Raw genomic sequence first — 15,785 nt, 5'->3', positions numbered from 1 at the left:
AGAGAGAGAGAGAGAGAGAGATGGCATGATATATATGAAGGAAGCCATGAGAGTTTCTCTGAAGGATGATGCCTTCAGATACAATGTGCTTACCTCATGTAAATCTGTAATACGTAGTGTATACATACATTTAAATTATCAAGCTGAATGCAATGATCACATAAAGAGCCATGCAGAATTAGTTCTGTGTATCACACACTGGCAAATTCCACAAAACAGCTATGCATTCCTAAAGAAGTTCTTGAAGCATGGGGTGGTAGCTAATGCCTGTAACCTTAGCACTTGCAGAAACAGGCAGGAAGATCAACCCACCAGTTCAAGGCTAAGCTGCTTTACCCAGTGAGTTGCAGGTAAGCCAGGGCAGCATCATTGTGAGAGCTTGTCTCAAAGAAACAAAAGGCAAGCAACCAGTCACCCATCATGAAAACAAACCCCCAAACTCTTGAGAAGCTGATCTGGCTGCACAGACTGGCTTTGATGACACTTACTGTTACAGATCTTTTGCACTCTTTAGTATGTGTGTGGAGTGCACCTTCATGTGGGTACCCTCTCCTCTTGTCTGAGGACAGTGTGGGATCATGTCTCACTTTAGGTTTCCACTTGTAGCCCTTAAATGTTTTCTAAACACTGGGATTGTTGAAGTGCATGTTATGTTTTACCAAGCTATTCGCCCCCTCCCTCTTATTAAACCACTGTGTATTTCAAGGGAAATGCTATCCTTGTGTTGTTGCATTCTTTACCACTAACTCATCAAAAGATCATTTTGAAAATGACATTAGAGCATTTCATGTTTAAGATCTCCCATGAACTTTCATCCTGAGCCTTTCCTGCTGGAGCCAGCAAGTCTCATTCATTCACTACCAAGAAATCCAGCTTCTGCTTAGGAGATGGGTTTAGGAAGGATCTCTATGAATCTGGAAAACTTTCTTCCATCTTCTGAAGGCTTTCCTTAGAATTCAACTCTCAATATGTTTCTGATTCACTGTCTTTGCTTTCAGTGTTACTTGTTTTTTGACCATCATCGTAGTTCGCAGAGCATGGCCTTCCTTCTCCTGGCTGTCAGAGCACCTTGTTATTAAAATTCATCTGTGTTATAACTTAATTTCACTCTGTGAAGAGAGAGTTGCTCAATTCTAACAGTCTTGGTTGATGTGTGTGTACAGTTTTCTCTACTCTAGAATTAAATGAATTATAAGTGGGGGACATGGCTGGGAGACAAAATTTAACCACAGTCTGGTTTCAGGGCTTCTACCATTCCTCCCATCATTTAAGCTTCTTCCCCTGGGGAATGCTCCCTCTGCACAGGCACCGTGGCTCTTCTCTTTTGATCATCACGTTCCAGTCAGTATGGAATTTTGTTTGTTTTTCTTATATACAGGGTACGTAATTCTGATTGGCTGCTGGTCTGGATCCTTCTGTATACTCCAGGTTGGCCTTGAACTTGCAGACTTCCTGTTTCTGCCTCCCAGGTATTTGTATTACAGGCATTTTCCACTATGTCTGCCTCATCATGGCTATCTTGAAATTTTTCAAATACAGTTGAAATAAACCTGTTCTATTGATAACCTGAATGTGCTATCTTTTGGTGAATGCTGTTTTTTCTTTCCTGTTCCCATTTTTTGTTTCCAAGGTTCTACTTATGGTGCAAATCTTATTTTAAATGTCACTTTCAAAGAGTACTTGTATGATGACTGATGATTCCAAGATATAAGTCTTTCCTCTTCCACAGCCACCAGTGTAGAACAAAGTCTTTTTCTGGTCCTTGATGCTTCTGTTTGTCTATAGGTCTTTCTCCAGGAAAGACCATGCCTTTTCAATCTCATAGCCTAACCCTCTTCCTTAATGCCCATGGCCTAGACAGATGCATGAATGAATAAGCATATTCCTGCTTAAGGAAATGAAATATTTAGTTTGAAATGGTTTCTATAATAAAATGATTCAACTATATAACTTATTATTACCTTAACTTTTGAAACAATATTATTTGCCAAACTTAACTCTAACTTAGCGAAATGACATTTTGAAAGATTAAAGAGGTTTTTGTTTGTCTTTCCAACTTAAAGAAACACCAGCTGGTCAATAGCATTAGTCCTACAAAATGACTTTTTTTTCTTTAAAACAAGGAAGTACAATATCTTCATAATACATTTCATCTTCAAAGCCCCCGCAAGTATTAATTAATTCACAGAATGATATCGTGCTTGAAAAGGTAACACCTGTGACTTAAGTTTATCTGCAAAAGCCTGATTTGCTCTGAGCCAGGACAACTTCCTGAGCTCTGCCCTGCAAATCCTCCTTGCTCAGGAGGAAGCAAATAATTCTCTAAAACCCACCACAGGCTTTCGACTCCTGCAAGGTTATCCATAGACATGCCTTACAATGTTTCAATAAAAATAAAGACTATAAAGATTTAACATGCAATAATCAGAGTTATTTTTTCTTGAATCTTTGTTTAGGGGGAAAGTGCCTTGAAACTAATTGGGCCTCGTGCACAGTAGTAATGTGGAATATATTAATAGAAGATCAAGAAACAAATGAGCAAAGTGTATCAGAGTTTTGTGTTAGTATATTTCATGTTTAAAGTCACTGCTTCATAGCTATGTTAAGCAATCACAGAGTTCCTGCTCTGATCCTAGCTTCTTCCACTGAAGCCTTGTGATATGCATCTGTGTGGCATTAATGCCATATTTCTTCCTGAACTGGGGCCACTGTGAGCATTTTTAGACTCCAATTAGGGATGCTTCGAAAGTAACTGTCAAAATACATGTGTTGTTCTTTTAATTACTCATGTTGATTACAATCAGCTCTATTATATGGGGACTATAAAAAAAATGCATGATTCCACAAAGGAAAAATGTACTCATTGGAGCATCGGCAATGACAGTTTTCATTTTATAAAATAAAACATTTTACTCCAAATTGGGGTAGACCTAATAGATAATTTGAAAAGCTGTAACCAAAACTGTAGTCTCATGATTCTTAAAAATATTTAAAGTAAAAGAAGTGAGACTTTTTACATTACAGACAATGTTTTGAAAGTAAATACCCATGGGAATTTATATGTTAAAAACATAAACATAAATAATAATATTGACTCAAGGAATTTAAATAATTGTTCCAAATTATTCTGGTACATTCAGACATAACAGAATGTCCTGAAAAATACTGACAACGGGGCATTGTGGATGACTTGGCTGCTGTGCAGAGGCAAGGAGGAGATATGGAGACAGGGAGAGATTTCCCAAGTTGTGGGAAAGACTGTAGGTAGATGAAGAGTTCAAATTCAACAGATTTAAAGCAACCTTTGTGTCCTCTAGATTACGTCTTCATGAATGGTAACTAGATAGTTTAAAATGTATAGATTTGCTTTTTGGAAAACTTCCTGGTTCTTTTCATTGTTACTCTGCATGACCGTCTACTCTCTAGATGGGAGTTTACATAACTGATGGCATTTCTGCCTTTATAATAAAAGTAAGAATGCAATAGAGGTCATAGAGGAAGTGTTGAATGTTCCAGGTGCTCAGAAGACAGAGTAAGTTAAGTGTAGGGTCAGAGAGAGGATGTAGGGGAGCCCACATCAGGACCAGGAAGTAATTAGTTGATATTTTTAAAAGTTGGTGGAAGTAGTGGCTATGTGTATCTGTGTGTATGTGGAGATGGAGGGAAATAATCTCTGTAGAGAGACTACAAACTAGAATCTTACATAAAAATTGCATGTTTTGGTTTATTATTTCTTTTCGATGTCACTTTCCAAAGTATCACATTTTTTTCTTCCTTTTAAAATTGAAACTGCAAAGATAAGAGAGGTTACCACTTGTTAATTAATAAAAATATAACTATAATATTAGGAAGATAAATTAAGAAGACTATCTCTGACTTTCCTAAGCTTAGGTCTATCTAAGCTTAGGTTATGCTTGTTATGTAGGCATGACTATGAAATTGAAAAATGGATGGGGTCTGATTGTTCAAGCAGCATGTGTATGGTAGAGGATTGCAAAATCGATCATCAATAGGAGGAGAGGACCTCGGCCCTGTGAAGGTTCTATACCCCAGTGTAGGGGAATGCCAGGGCCAGAAAGTAGGAGAGGGCGGGGTGGCAGGCATGGGGAGGGGGGAGGCAACAGGGGTTTGTTTTTGTTTGTTTTTTTGTTTTTTGGAGGGGAAACTGGGAAAGGAGAAATTCGCATGTAAATAAAGAAAATATCTAAAAAAAAAAAAAAAAAAAAAAAAAAAAAAGAAAAATGGATGGTAGTTATTATTTAAATTGGAAAATAATCATAATTAAAATTCTTAACTTCCATAATTCATAGTTATATTGTGTGTAAAAATTTGTGATGTATTACTCAAGTATTATTAAAATATTACTCAAACATAATTTCATGGACATTTGTGTATTTATATGTGTGCATATATGTACATGTATACATATATGCCTTATATATGTATACACGAACAATTATTTGTATATATTTATTTTCTTATTCATTGTGCTGTTACAATGTGCCAAATTCTATATTAAGTTCTAAGAGTGAAATAGTAAGTCATTCATAACGCTCTTTTCATATAAGTTATAACTCAGTAAAGGAGATAAAAAACGAAGGAAGTAATCTTACCACTGTTTATCTTGAAAAGAGACAAATCCAAGTTGCTCTTGGAAAGCGGACTATACAAGGGCAAACTCACTTCAAATTTGAGAAGTCATGGAAATAATTCCCTTTAAAAATGTAAAGTTAAGTGGTGCACGCCTTTAATCCCAGCACTTGGGAGGCAGATCCAGGCAGATTTCTGAGTTCGAGGTCAGCCTGGTTTACAGAGTGAGTTTCAGGACAGCCAAGACTATACAGAGAAACCCTGTCTTCAAAATCCAAAAAAGAAAAAAACCAGAAACAAACAAACAAACAAAAAAACCAAAAAAACAAAAGCAAGACAAAAAAAGTAAAGTTAAGAACTGATCATTTTGACAGGTGGTGGTGGCACGTGCTCTTAATTCTAGCACTTGAGTGGCTTAGGCAGGTGGGTCTCTCTGAGTTTGAGGGTTCCAGTACAGCTAAGGCTACAAGGGAAACTCTATTCTTGAAAAAAAACCTACGAAACTGATAATCTCAAAAAACAACTATAAATACATCTAATTTCAATATTGAAAACATTGAACTTCATTTGAATAACAAGTATATATTGTTCATATTTTGAACCAACATTTTATTAAACCCTTAGTATCTGTGTTATATCAATGGGCAAACATGCTTTTCCAGACCAAACAATAATGTCAAAAGTAATATACAAGGAAGCGGGACATAACATAGTGAGCAAAAGTCACAGCCCCTCTCTTCCAGGCATTTACAGTGCAACCATGGAGCAAGTCTATTATCCATGAAATAAGAGTGGACAGCATAGCACTATTTGAACATGTGATAGGATGAAAGCTCCATAATTACTAGAGAAAACTCAAGTTCCTTCAGGCTGAAAGCTATGTCTCAATCATACTTCAATTACTGGCTTGAGGGTGTGCGTGTATTTGGGAGTAGATAATATATAACATAAATCAAGATCATGAGCACATTCTATAAACTTGATGTTGTAAGTGAAAGGAAGCTAGTTTGTTTGGATAAGGAAAATGACATATTGAAAATACTGCTTTAAAGTTTGCCCTCCTATGATCTGTGTGAAAAACATAAAGAATATTAGAGGTGGCCTTTCAAAGCCAAGGTGATGATATGTGTGGTCACAAAGAGAAGTAGGTGGTCACATGACTGATGAGAGGCTGGTTCATAAGTTGACCAGGTAGGTTGTGGATGAAGAGATGTCTCAGTTGGTTATATGGCTTGCTTGTATATGTGCCCATATACTCTCACATATGTGTATATTAACATGTGTGCATACATGCACACAGACACAAACAGACACATACAGACAGTTTATGAAAATGGTGGTAAGAAAAATAAACATCAAAAAAAAAAAAAAAGACATTTGAAACATAGAGAAGTTTGTTGTGACTGGAGCTGACCTGAGGAGGAGAGAAGCAGTTTGGGGAGATAGTGATGATGGGTGAATTTGGTATATTTTATTTATTACTTTTAGTGAAAAAGAAGTCTCAGAACAAATGAGTAATTAGTACTTGAACACTTGTGAAAATAGTGAAATGTAGCTCTTCTTATAACCAAAGTCATTATCTTTGCACTACACCATATACTCAAAGGATACTTACAGAGTTCCCATGTACTCTTGCAATCATGAGAAGCACAGAAATAGAAGAGTGAACATAGAAAGTAATTCCTCTACCTAACATGACCTTCCAATGAGCTGAGAAATGAATAAAAGTTAGTGCAGTTTAAGAGGAATACTGAATAAGGGTAAAAATAAGGGAGTAAAAAGACATTAAACAAGATTCTATTTTAAAATTTATATTTATTCTTTGTGAGTGTGTGTGTGTGTGTGTGTGTGTGTGTGTTTGTGTATATGTGTAAGCATACATGCCCATAGTGCCTAGGTGGATTCCAGAAGACAGATTGCTGAAGTCAGTTCTCTTTTTAGTACATGTACCCCAAATGTACAACTCAGGTTGAGTGTATTGACAGCACCTTTACCCAATGAGCCTTCATATCAACCCAAGACTCAATTTAAAAAGTGATATAAGAATAATAGCAGGTAAATTACACAATATTACTTAAATATAATGGTCACAAATGAATTACAGTTTTCTGGACAGATCAATGAACAAGTGAAATAGCATTTCAAAGGAAGAACTACTTTGGTTGGAGCAGAATTAGCCAGAAGAAGGAGGTTGTATTAATGAGGTAACTGGATCTTTAAGACTTGGGAACTTCTGTTTGCTTTCTAACTTCAACCCTTGGGAGAATAGAAGTCATTGAGAGTTTTGAGTCAAAAGTGATGCTGTAGGCTAGTAGACACAAAATGGACATTTTACCCAACTGCACAAGGAGATGTGGAGTGATTAGCTTATGAGTGCAGATCCTTTATGGATGGCATTTCATGAAAAGGAACATATCTACAGGTTTAAACGGATGGCACATTAAAAAAAATTAAAGAAGAAGGAGGGAGGGGTCTTGTTCCAGGCCACTAAGTTCCTGGAGTAGAGCAGAGGGTGTTTGTGTAAACACAGATTTAACTGGGTGGAGACAGGACACATATATTTGAATTTCTTGTCCTAAATCCAAGTTTTATAGTATTTGATGCAGAACACTCACATCCAAGATTTCTTACAGAAGTGAATCCCATCAATAACTGTGTTAGTAAGTTTGACACTACCTCAGTCAGCCATCTAGATATGATCCAGTTCTGAGTGACAGATTAATTGTAACCCCTGACTGTTATGGAGCTAAGCACTAATAAAAGGTACGTAAATTCTAGACTCCCACTATGTCTGATAATTATGTGTGCAGTTTCAAGTTACTGAGTTTAGGCAACTTTTTTGCAGTAGTAGATCCAAGAGTACAAGACTATAGTAAAATTCGTCACTTACTGGATGTTCTAGTGGTGGGATGACATCTTTCAACACATGCTGTGAATGATTCCTTCTGTGCCGGGAAATCTGCAAACACATTGACATTTGATACTATTACATTGCTTTTCTTTACAAATTTGAAAATCATTTTAATGAGCACAATTTAGTCAATATGCAAATGAAAATGAACATATTAAAATGCAATCAAATAATGATAATAGCATATATGTAAAATGAATAATGTATTAGATGTTAATTAATTTGAATAAAATTTATATTCCAAGATGGCTGGCTGCAAAAATAGTTATATACTCTTCTGAACCTTGAATTTCCTCTTATCAATTAATGAGATCAGTATTACAATATTGGACATCACCAGACCTTTGCACCTGCTCTTACCAAATTATATGATGTAAGTGCCACTACATAACATTGCATTCTAGAACACGAAAATGATATGCATATCTCTGTCGGAACTCTTAGGATGGACAATAGTTTCAATATTATGAGGAAGTTTAAATTATTCCATACAATGTATCCTAAGGAGAGGCTTTACCATCTTGTGGTTAGTAGATGAGGAGTGAGGGTCGAGAAACCAGCTTCAACTACCCATCATATGAACATGAAACTTCCAGAGGACTGATTCACCAAGCCACAGATAGACCTTCACCTTCAAACTCCCAAGCTTTCTGGAGCATCAGGGAGAGGAGACAAGCTGAACTTATGCTTTATTCAAACAAACATTTTTCTTCAGCTAACAGACTCAAAACATAATAAAATAAATATTTTATATCTTTGTATTTCAGCATCTTAAAATGCAGTAACTGGGAAAAATATTTCATGCTAAAACATGATGTATTGCTTATGCTGCCAGCCCATAATTCTCTGGATATGTGTTGTGTTAATCGAACATCTTCCTTTATTGTTCAGATGCCATTAAATACACAGAAGTTGCATGACATATTGTCTTTGAGCAAAGTAGAGTGAAAGTTATTGTTCTTTCTCCAGAAGAAGCATCATGAGCAAATTCCATCATTAAAGCAGAGAGGGGGATCTTATGATTTAATATGCTTGACAGATTAAAGGATTTCATAAGATTACCTTATATTTTACATGAAAGATAAAGGGAGAAAAAGAAAGAAGTGGATAAAAGAAATAAAGTATGTCTCAGTATTTTAATTAGGTATGAAAAAGAAATGTTTAACAGACTGAGGAAATTAGATCAATGTCTATGACGATTTTGAGGTAATTGTATTGCCATAGAAACTAGAAGCTGGGCCTACAATCCAGAAACTCTATATAATTCTGGAACTCCATATTTAGTCCACAAAAAAATAAATATATAACAAAAGCAAACTTTGAGATAGTTCTCTCTACTGTCAAACTGGTATCTGGATGGAAGGATGGACATGATGCACAGGGAAGCACATCCAGAAAGCAGACAAAGACTCTATAGAATTCTGGGCATGAGCCATTCTCCCAGGCAGAGATGCCAGCAGTGGTTTCCACCACAGCAAAGGTCTCACATGAACTGCCTAGCAGAATATAGTTTACTATTTTTCCTGTTACCTGGTTCTGCCCCACCATTATCTGTTAAATGTGGCCAATGAAGTGAAGCAGATAACTTGAATTTCAAGTTCAAACTCATTTAGCTCTTCAGGGAAACTGTAACTTCATAAAAAAAAATATTTATCACCAAAGATTGTGGAAATAGAGCCTCATGAATTGGAGTTGTGATGATTTATCTTCTTTTTCAGTGTGATTGGATGTGCAATTTAGTTAAGAGGCACATATCTGGCCTAATCAGTAAAGGTACTTCCAGGGAGGATCAACTGTGGGTCAGGGAAGAACCTCTGAACCGTGGGTCAGACCTTTGGCCTGTGGACTAAAGGTCAAGGGGTCCACTGGAGAAGCGATGCTGTTGCCTACTTGCTGGGCCTCTTGCTGGTAGGACTTTTAATAGATTTACATCCCACTGTTGTGGCCACTGTGGCTCCCATCAGAATCCAGCTTCTGGAACCTTCCAAGGTGAGCTTGAAGATCAGCAGCTCTCAAGAATACTCCAGGTCATCAGCAATAGAGTGGGACTGGCGGGACAGCTGAGCTCTCAGCCTGTCATGTGTTCAGACAGTCACTGCTATAGTAGTTGGGTCTTATCCTGTAAGCCAATCTAATGAGTATATTGATTAGAAATGACTAGGGGAGGAGGACTGATTTGAAGATGTCTTTTTTAGTTAGGTAGATGAATGTGTTTCTAAGTGTTAGAAAATATATACAAAACAAGAGAGGTAAGGAAAGAAGATATTGTATGCCTGAACCTATACGTAGGTTATCTGATGGCTAGAGCTTGTCATTTGACTAGATTAAGCTAATGGAATGCGAGGAGACAAAAATCAACCAGACTTTGTTCCAAATTCTCTGTGTCTTTAACACTGGTTAGGACTCAATATCCAACTAGTAATCTGTATGGGAGGAAGATCATCGAGTGGAGGTAACTACCTAGCTTCACAAAGTTTACTTCCATTAGCTATTTGACTTTAAATTTGGGAGGAGAAATAGTTTTATATTTAGAGAAAATTTCAGAGTTTCCTGTAGAAAACAGCTTTCTCTTGCATAAATGAGAAATTCCTATTTCTTGGAACCATCACATGGTTTAGAGAATTTGAAAGGTGGCATTACTTCAAAAGTATAGCCACAGTACACACTAAAGTAATGTAACGATGCATGACCTTGTGTGTAAGGATGCTGAATGCAAAAGTAGTCAATGGCAGGAATTCTGTAAACCTCAACTTCACAGCGGCTACCTACAACTTGGCAGTGAGAAGCAATCCTTTGGTATTTAGTTCTTTAAATAAGTAGAAAGTTGTCTCGTGATGTCTTACATTTAGAATTACATCTCCGAAATACTTACTATACTATACTTTCATCCATGCTTACATGTATTAATGGAAGATTCCTGAATGATAGAAACTTTCATTTTTATTTCCTTAAAAACCAACTGTATTTACAGCTTGGGGGTGAATGTCAATTACCTGGAAAATAAAGTACTTTGATCATTAGAGATAAAAGTATGCAATAAATCCCAAAGTTGAGACATGACACCTGGTCAGTGGTGTTACTTCATGTCCTCTTTTGTTCCATCACTAGTAGGTTGTGGTCAGGAGAGTGGCCCATCATCACCTAAATACTGCCTGTCATTCACCCGGAGAACATGTACCTCTAAGACAGGCTTTCCAGTTCTGCTTTGTTCTCACTGTTAACAGTAGTAAGTTTGTTATAGTTATGGCAATTTATCTCCTATTATTCTTATTTAAGTCTTAAGGTTTGGTAGAAAGCTTATCATATCAAAGTCATTTACTACTAATAGTAATCCATTTTACTTTAAAGTAAAACTGTTAAAATTAAATTAAACAATATAGGAAGTAAATATGGAAAACCCCATATACTAAGCCAATGATTAAAATCTGAAATAAATGCTAATGAGAAAAATGAGAGAAATGAACATTTCTGAACACACACTTGCTTTTCTCTTGAAATGGACCACTGTATTCATGATCTAGCCAAACCAAATTTAAATTGCAAAAGAATGAAAAGATAACAGCTTATGTTAACATTTATGGAATACCAACTTGCCAGGTACTATTGAAGATTTTAATAAATGTATGTATATTAAATTTTAATGTATGTATATGTATGTTTTTAATATATGTTATATATATATACATATATATATATGCTTGTAAAGTCATGATGAGCTGAAAAGTTGAGTCCTTTAAGTGTACAGAGAAAAATGATTTTAAGGTAGACATTTAAGAGAGAGTCAAAGTTATAAATTTTCATGCATTTAACAGGGAAGCTAGAATCAGTTTCAAACCTGTTATAAATCATTTTAATACTTCTTTGGGGGAGGTAATACTCCTGATCATTCTCAAGTCAATGAGCTACTGATCTGTCATGTTCAACCAAGTTATGAGGTTATGAGAGTGTTGAAAATAGAGAATTTTCATCACTCATCTTTGCTGAAACAGTCTTCCCAGGACAGCAAGGAGACATGTCATTCCAAACCACATCAGCTTGACTCAGAGTTAGGGTTTTGAAAATTCTGTATCCGTAACGGCTAATTGCTACCTGTAGATATCAGGAGAAATTAGGATATATCAGAATGTCTTTCTATGACATACTTAATTGAAATAATAAATGCAATGAAAAAAGTTTGGGTTCAGCCAAACTTTTCATGAAACAAGTTTAGAGGGAAAAAGACTCCAAAATTGTAGTACAAATAATAAGCAATTTCATAGTTCCCTTATAGGCATTTATGAGTGATGAGTTACTGTGTGGTTTGGTAAGTTGTCTTGGGATACCCCATATACCTGACAGTTTAAGACAGTAGATATCCTTATTTAGTGTTATCAGAACAACCTTCATGTTTGTTATATCGTTTCAGCAAGTTCTGAGTAGGTCATTAAAATACACTTGTTTCTGTTGTCAAATGTTTCTACTTTGAATACAGCAAAAAGAGTAATTCTTGGAGACCCTGGGAGTTGTTCTCAACTGGTTTCACACACCTATGCTTTATCTGAAGTTACTTATGCCATGTTTCAGGAAATACTGAAATGATATGAAATATTTTCAATATCATCTTATAATTCTACTTGGAAATAATCATGAACTTTGGAATTTATTTTCAAAATTCTGAGCAAATAAAAGCCTGACAATTCTCTGGCCTGTTTGTTTGTTTGTTTTTAATGTGTCTTTTAGTTTATTCAATTTTTACTTTTACTTTTGTTTTTATTTTGGGGGTTCTTTGTTTGTTTAATTAAATTATTTTATTTATTTATGTTCCAAAAGTTGCCACCCTTCCTGGTCTGCCTCGCCAAGTTCTTCACCCCATTTGCCTTGTGAGGGTGCTCCTCCTCCATCTGCCAATCATCCTACCTCACTCCCATCAGCATCCCTCTTCCCTGGGGCATCCAGTTTTCACAGAATTAAGCTCATCCTCTTCCACTGAGGCCATACAAAGCATTTTTCTGCTACACCTGTGCCCAGGGCCACAAACCATCCCATATATTCTCCTTGGTTTCTGGCTTAGTCTCTGGGTACTCTGAGGGGTCCAGGTTAGCTGACACTGTTATTCTTCCTGTGGAGTTGAAATTCCCTTCAATCCTTCTGCTAACTCTTCCATATTGGTTCCCAACCTCAAACCAATGGTTGGCTGTAAGTATCTGCATTTATCTCAGTCAGCTACTGGTAGAGAGCCTCTCATAGTACAGCATTCCAGGCTACTGTCTGCACACACAATATGGCCTCAGTAATAGTGTCAGGATTTAGTGTGGGCATATGGGATGGATCTCAGGTGGGCTGGTCACTGGGTAGCCTTTCTCTCAGTCTCTGCTCCATTTTTGGCCTTACCTTTCCTTTAGAGGGGGACAATTCTGGGTTAAAATTTTTTGAAGATGAGTGGGTGGACCTCTGCCTCAACTGTGGGCCATGTCTTTCAACTGGAGGTGGACTCTTCAGTTCTATCTTCCAACTATTGGACATTTCATCTAATGTCATCCCCATTGAGTTCTAGTAGCTTCTCACATCCCACGTCTCTAGGACTTTCTAGAGATTCCCCCTACTCTCTAGCCCCCCACTGCTGCATATTTCAAGTCTCTAGCCTGTTTATTAAGAATGTCATATTAATTTCAGTTGAAGTGGCATGATTATGTTTTAAACTCCTTTTATCTCTGTATCCTACCTCTTTAAAGAGTGAAATTGTGATAATGAATATTTGAGTTGATGTCAACCTTTCATTTGGAGAAGAAAAATGCTGTCATGTTTCATCTTTCTTTGGGTGAACAAACTATTTACTCAGTGATGGTACCTTCCTATTGAATGGCCTATAAATGGGAATGGTTTTTAGTAGGTCCCATTGAAAAGCAATTGAGATGCAAGTGTCTTGTGACTTGGATTCTCTTAAAATCAATATCAGATTAATCTATATGACTAAACAATTCTAGATCAAACCTGCATTTTTTCCTTCATGATCACCACATAGACCTTTCTCCTTTTTGTGGCTCTGTAACTATGGAAGGTTAAGTAGAAACATGAGGTACTCAGAATGCATAAAGCAAGCTTCCTTCAAATCCCTCTCTTTTCTTATTAGAATGCGCTATAATTTTTTTCAGATCTTTAGCTTCCAAGTGGAATTTAAAATTTACTTTTTCAAATATTCTTCATTTTTCTTTCATTTATTTTTCATTTTTTAGAATCTATTTAAAACACATGAAGCTGATGAGTGGGATTAGTCTGTGATATATTGCATACTGTAAAAATAACAGAATTTGGGCACATTATTTCCCCTGTGTGGGAGGGTCTACCATAGAAGTTATACATAAACATGAAACATTCCACACAGCTCTGATTTTAACTAGATTACCATTTTTGATGAAAGTTTATATCTTGTGGCTTAGACTTGAAATAAAATCACTTGAAAAGCATTAGTACGTTCCAAGGTTTTCACAGACATGTGCGTTTTCTGAGGCATACCTCCCATTAGCAACCTCCCTGGATACGTGGATGAAAAGCAGAAATAAATCTGTGGTTAAGTTTAGTCTTTATCTTCACAGTTTCTCAAGAAATTTTTTTTGGTGGATCCTAAGTCTTATATTCAAATTTTCATGTATTTTGCCAAATTCAGCTTCTTAAAACTATCACAATCAGAAATTGAGGAACGTTAGCGGGTTCTTTTGGGAATGTGTGGACGTGGCTGATATTTTTAGTACTTGTAAAAATTTAGTTGTTTACAAATAATAAATACAGACTAAATGATGACTACTTTACAGCATATGGATGTGGTGTCTAGCTTTGCAGAAAGAAGGCTAAGATGGCGGAATTGGACCCTCTCATGCTCCAAATGTGTTGTAACTCTGTGGACAGCGAAAGCTTATCCAGTACTTAGAAGTTTTCTGCAGTGACATAAATAAATCTTTCAGTAGTCTCAATAGTAGGCAATTACATAAAACGATGAAAGATCAACCTATCTGACTTCTTACCTTATTAGTGTATGATAGATGCATAGTTTAGCATATATGTTTTCTTTTCCTGACCACTGTACTATTCAAATGTCATAGTGGGCATTCATAACCAAATCTGTTCCCCACACATGACATTTGACTGCTCCTTAATCCTCCTTTTATTGTATAATATGAGTGAGAAATATGACACTGCTTCTTAAGTCTTTCATCCCCTGAGAAAAATTAAAGGGATCCTTGAGACATGCTACAGATAAATGTAACCATAATTTCCTGACCCCAAAATAGCCAAAGAGAGCAGCACCTCTGGGATGGTTTCAAATGCTTAACACCTTTCCTTGCTTTATTTAATCCCAAGCATATGTTTTCTTTCAAACAGGAAATCAGACTACCTACTGATCTTATTTAAATATAAATTAATTGTATACAGTGTTAGCCATTGGTTTGCTTCAGATCAATAGAATTCCCTCTGGTCTCTCATAGGGGTCGTTTTCAGTAAAATGTTTCTTTCTAAGTTTCTCAGAATGAGAGGCACCATTGTGGTGAAGCTTGAAAGACCACAATTTCTATCTCTTCATAGACTGAAATAATCATAAGAACCAAGGACTGAAGATGCCTATATTTCATGAATGTGAAGTATATTCATGTCTTATTTTCATTATTGATATTTTATTTCTGGAGGAGCACCTAAGATTTTGTTTTACATATATTTTGAATCTCATTTTCTCCTAAATGTTTTAAAATTTTTGCTGATACAGAATCATAGCACATGTTTATGGGACAAAAGTATAAAATTTTAGTTTGGACATACAGTGTGTATTGATCAAATGAGAGTAATTGATGTATTCATTATTTTGAATATTTCTCACATCGTTGGGGAACATTGATTTCAATTTTCTTTTTGTTTGCCATTTTGAAATGTGTACATAAGTATTGTCAATCCCAGGTACCCTAAGGTACTACAAAATCTTAGAAGTAACTTCTATTCAGCTGTACTTCTCCACCTGCTAACCACTCCCTCTCTTTATTTCTGTTAAAGCTAACCACTCTCTTTGTATGATGGACTTTTTAGATTCTGCATGTGTAGTGTTTAGCCTTCTGTCTCTATAATGAAACACCTGCAATAATTAACTTAGGAAGTTTGTTATGGGTCAGGGCTTTGAAATTTCAGTCCCTTATCACTTGACTGCAATGCACTAGGCTTGTGGTGAGAGAGCACATCCTGTTGGAAGCACATGGCAAAACAGAATTACTCAGTTCACTGGGAAAGAAACGAGAGAGAGAGAGAGAGAGAGAGAGAGAGAGAG

General features: G+C 36.2%; 1 protein-coding gene across 5 annotated transcripts in view; it reads right to left on the bottom strand.

Moving 5' to 3' along the window:
- Positions 1-15,785, bottom strand: part of Arhgap15 (Rho GTPase activating protein 15) — a 611,414-nt gene that overhangs the window by 528,137 nt on the left and 67,492 nt on the right. For all 5 annotated transcript variants that reach the window (XR_004118571.1, XM_031370150.1, XM_031370149.1 and 2 more), the window contains exon 3: positions 7,481-7,549. Coding sequence is in view for 4 of the 5 variants with exons in the window: in XM_031370150.1 (XP_031226010.1) it covers positions 7,481-7,549 (69 nt within the window). In the remaining variant the exon portion in view is untranslated. The remainder of the gene's footprint in view (positions 1-7,480; positions 7,550-15,785) is intronic.

Source organism: Mastomys coucha, unplaced genomic scaffold (genome assembly GCF_008632895.1).
Source record: "Mastomys coucha isolate ucsf_1 unplaced genomic scaffold, UCSF_Mcou_1 pScaffold15, whole genome shotgun sequence".
NCBI classification, from domain to species: Eukaryota; Metazoa; Chordata; class Mammalia; order Rodentia; family Muridae; genus Mastomys; species Mastomys coucha.
This window is presented reverse-complemented; position numbering and strand designations above follow the sequence as displayed.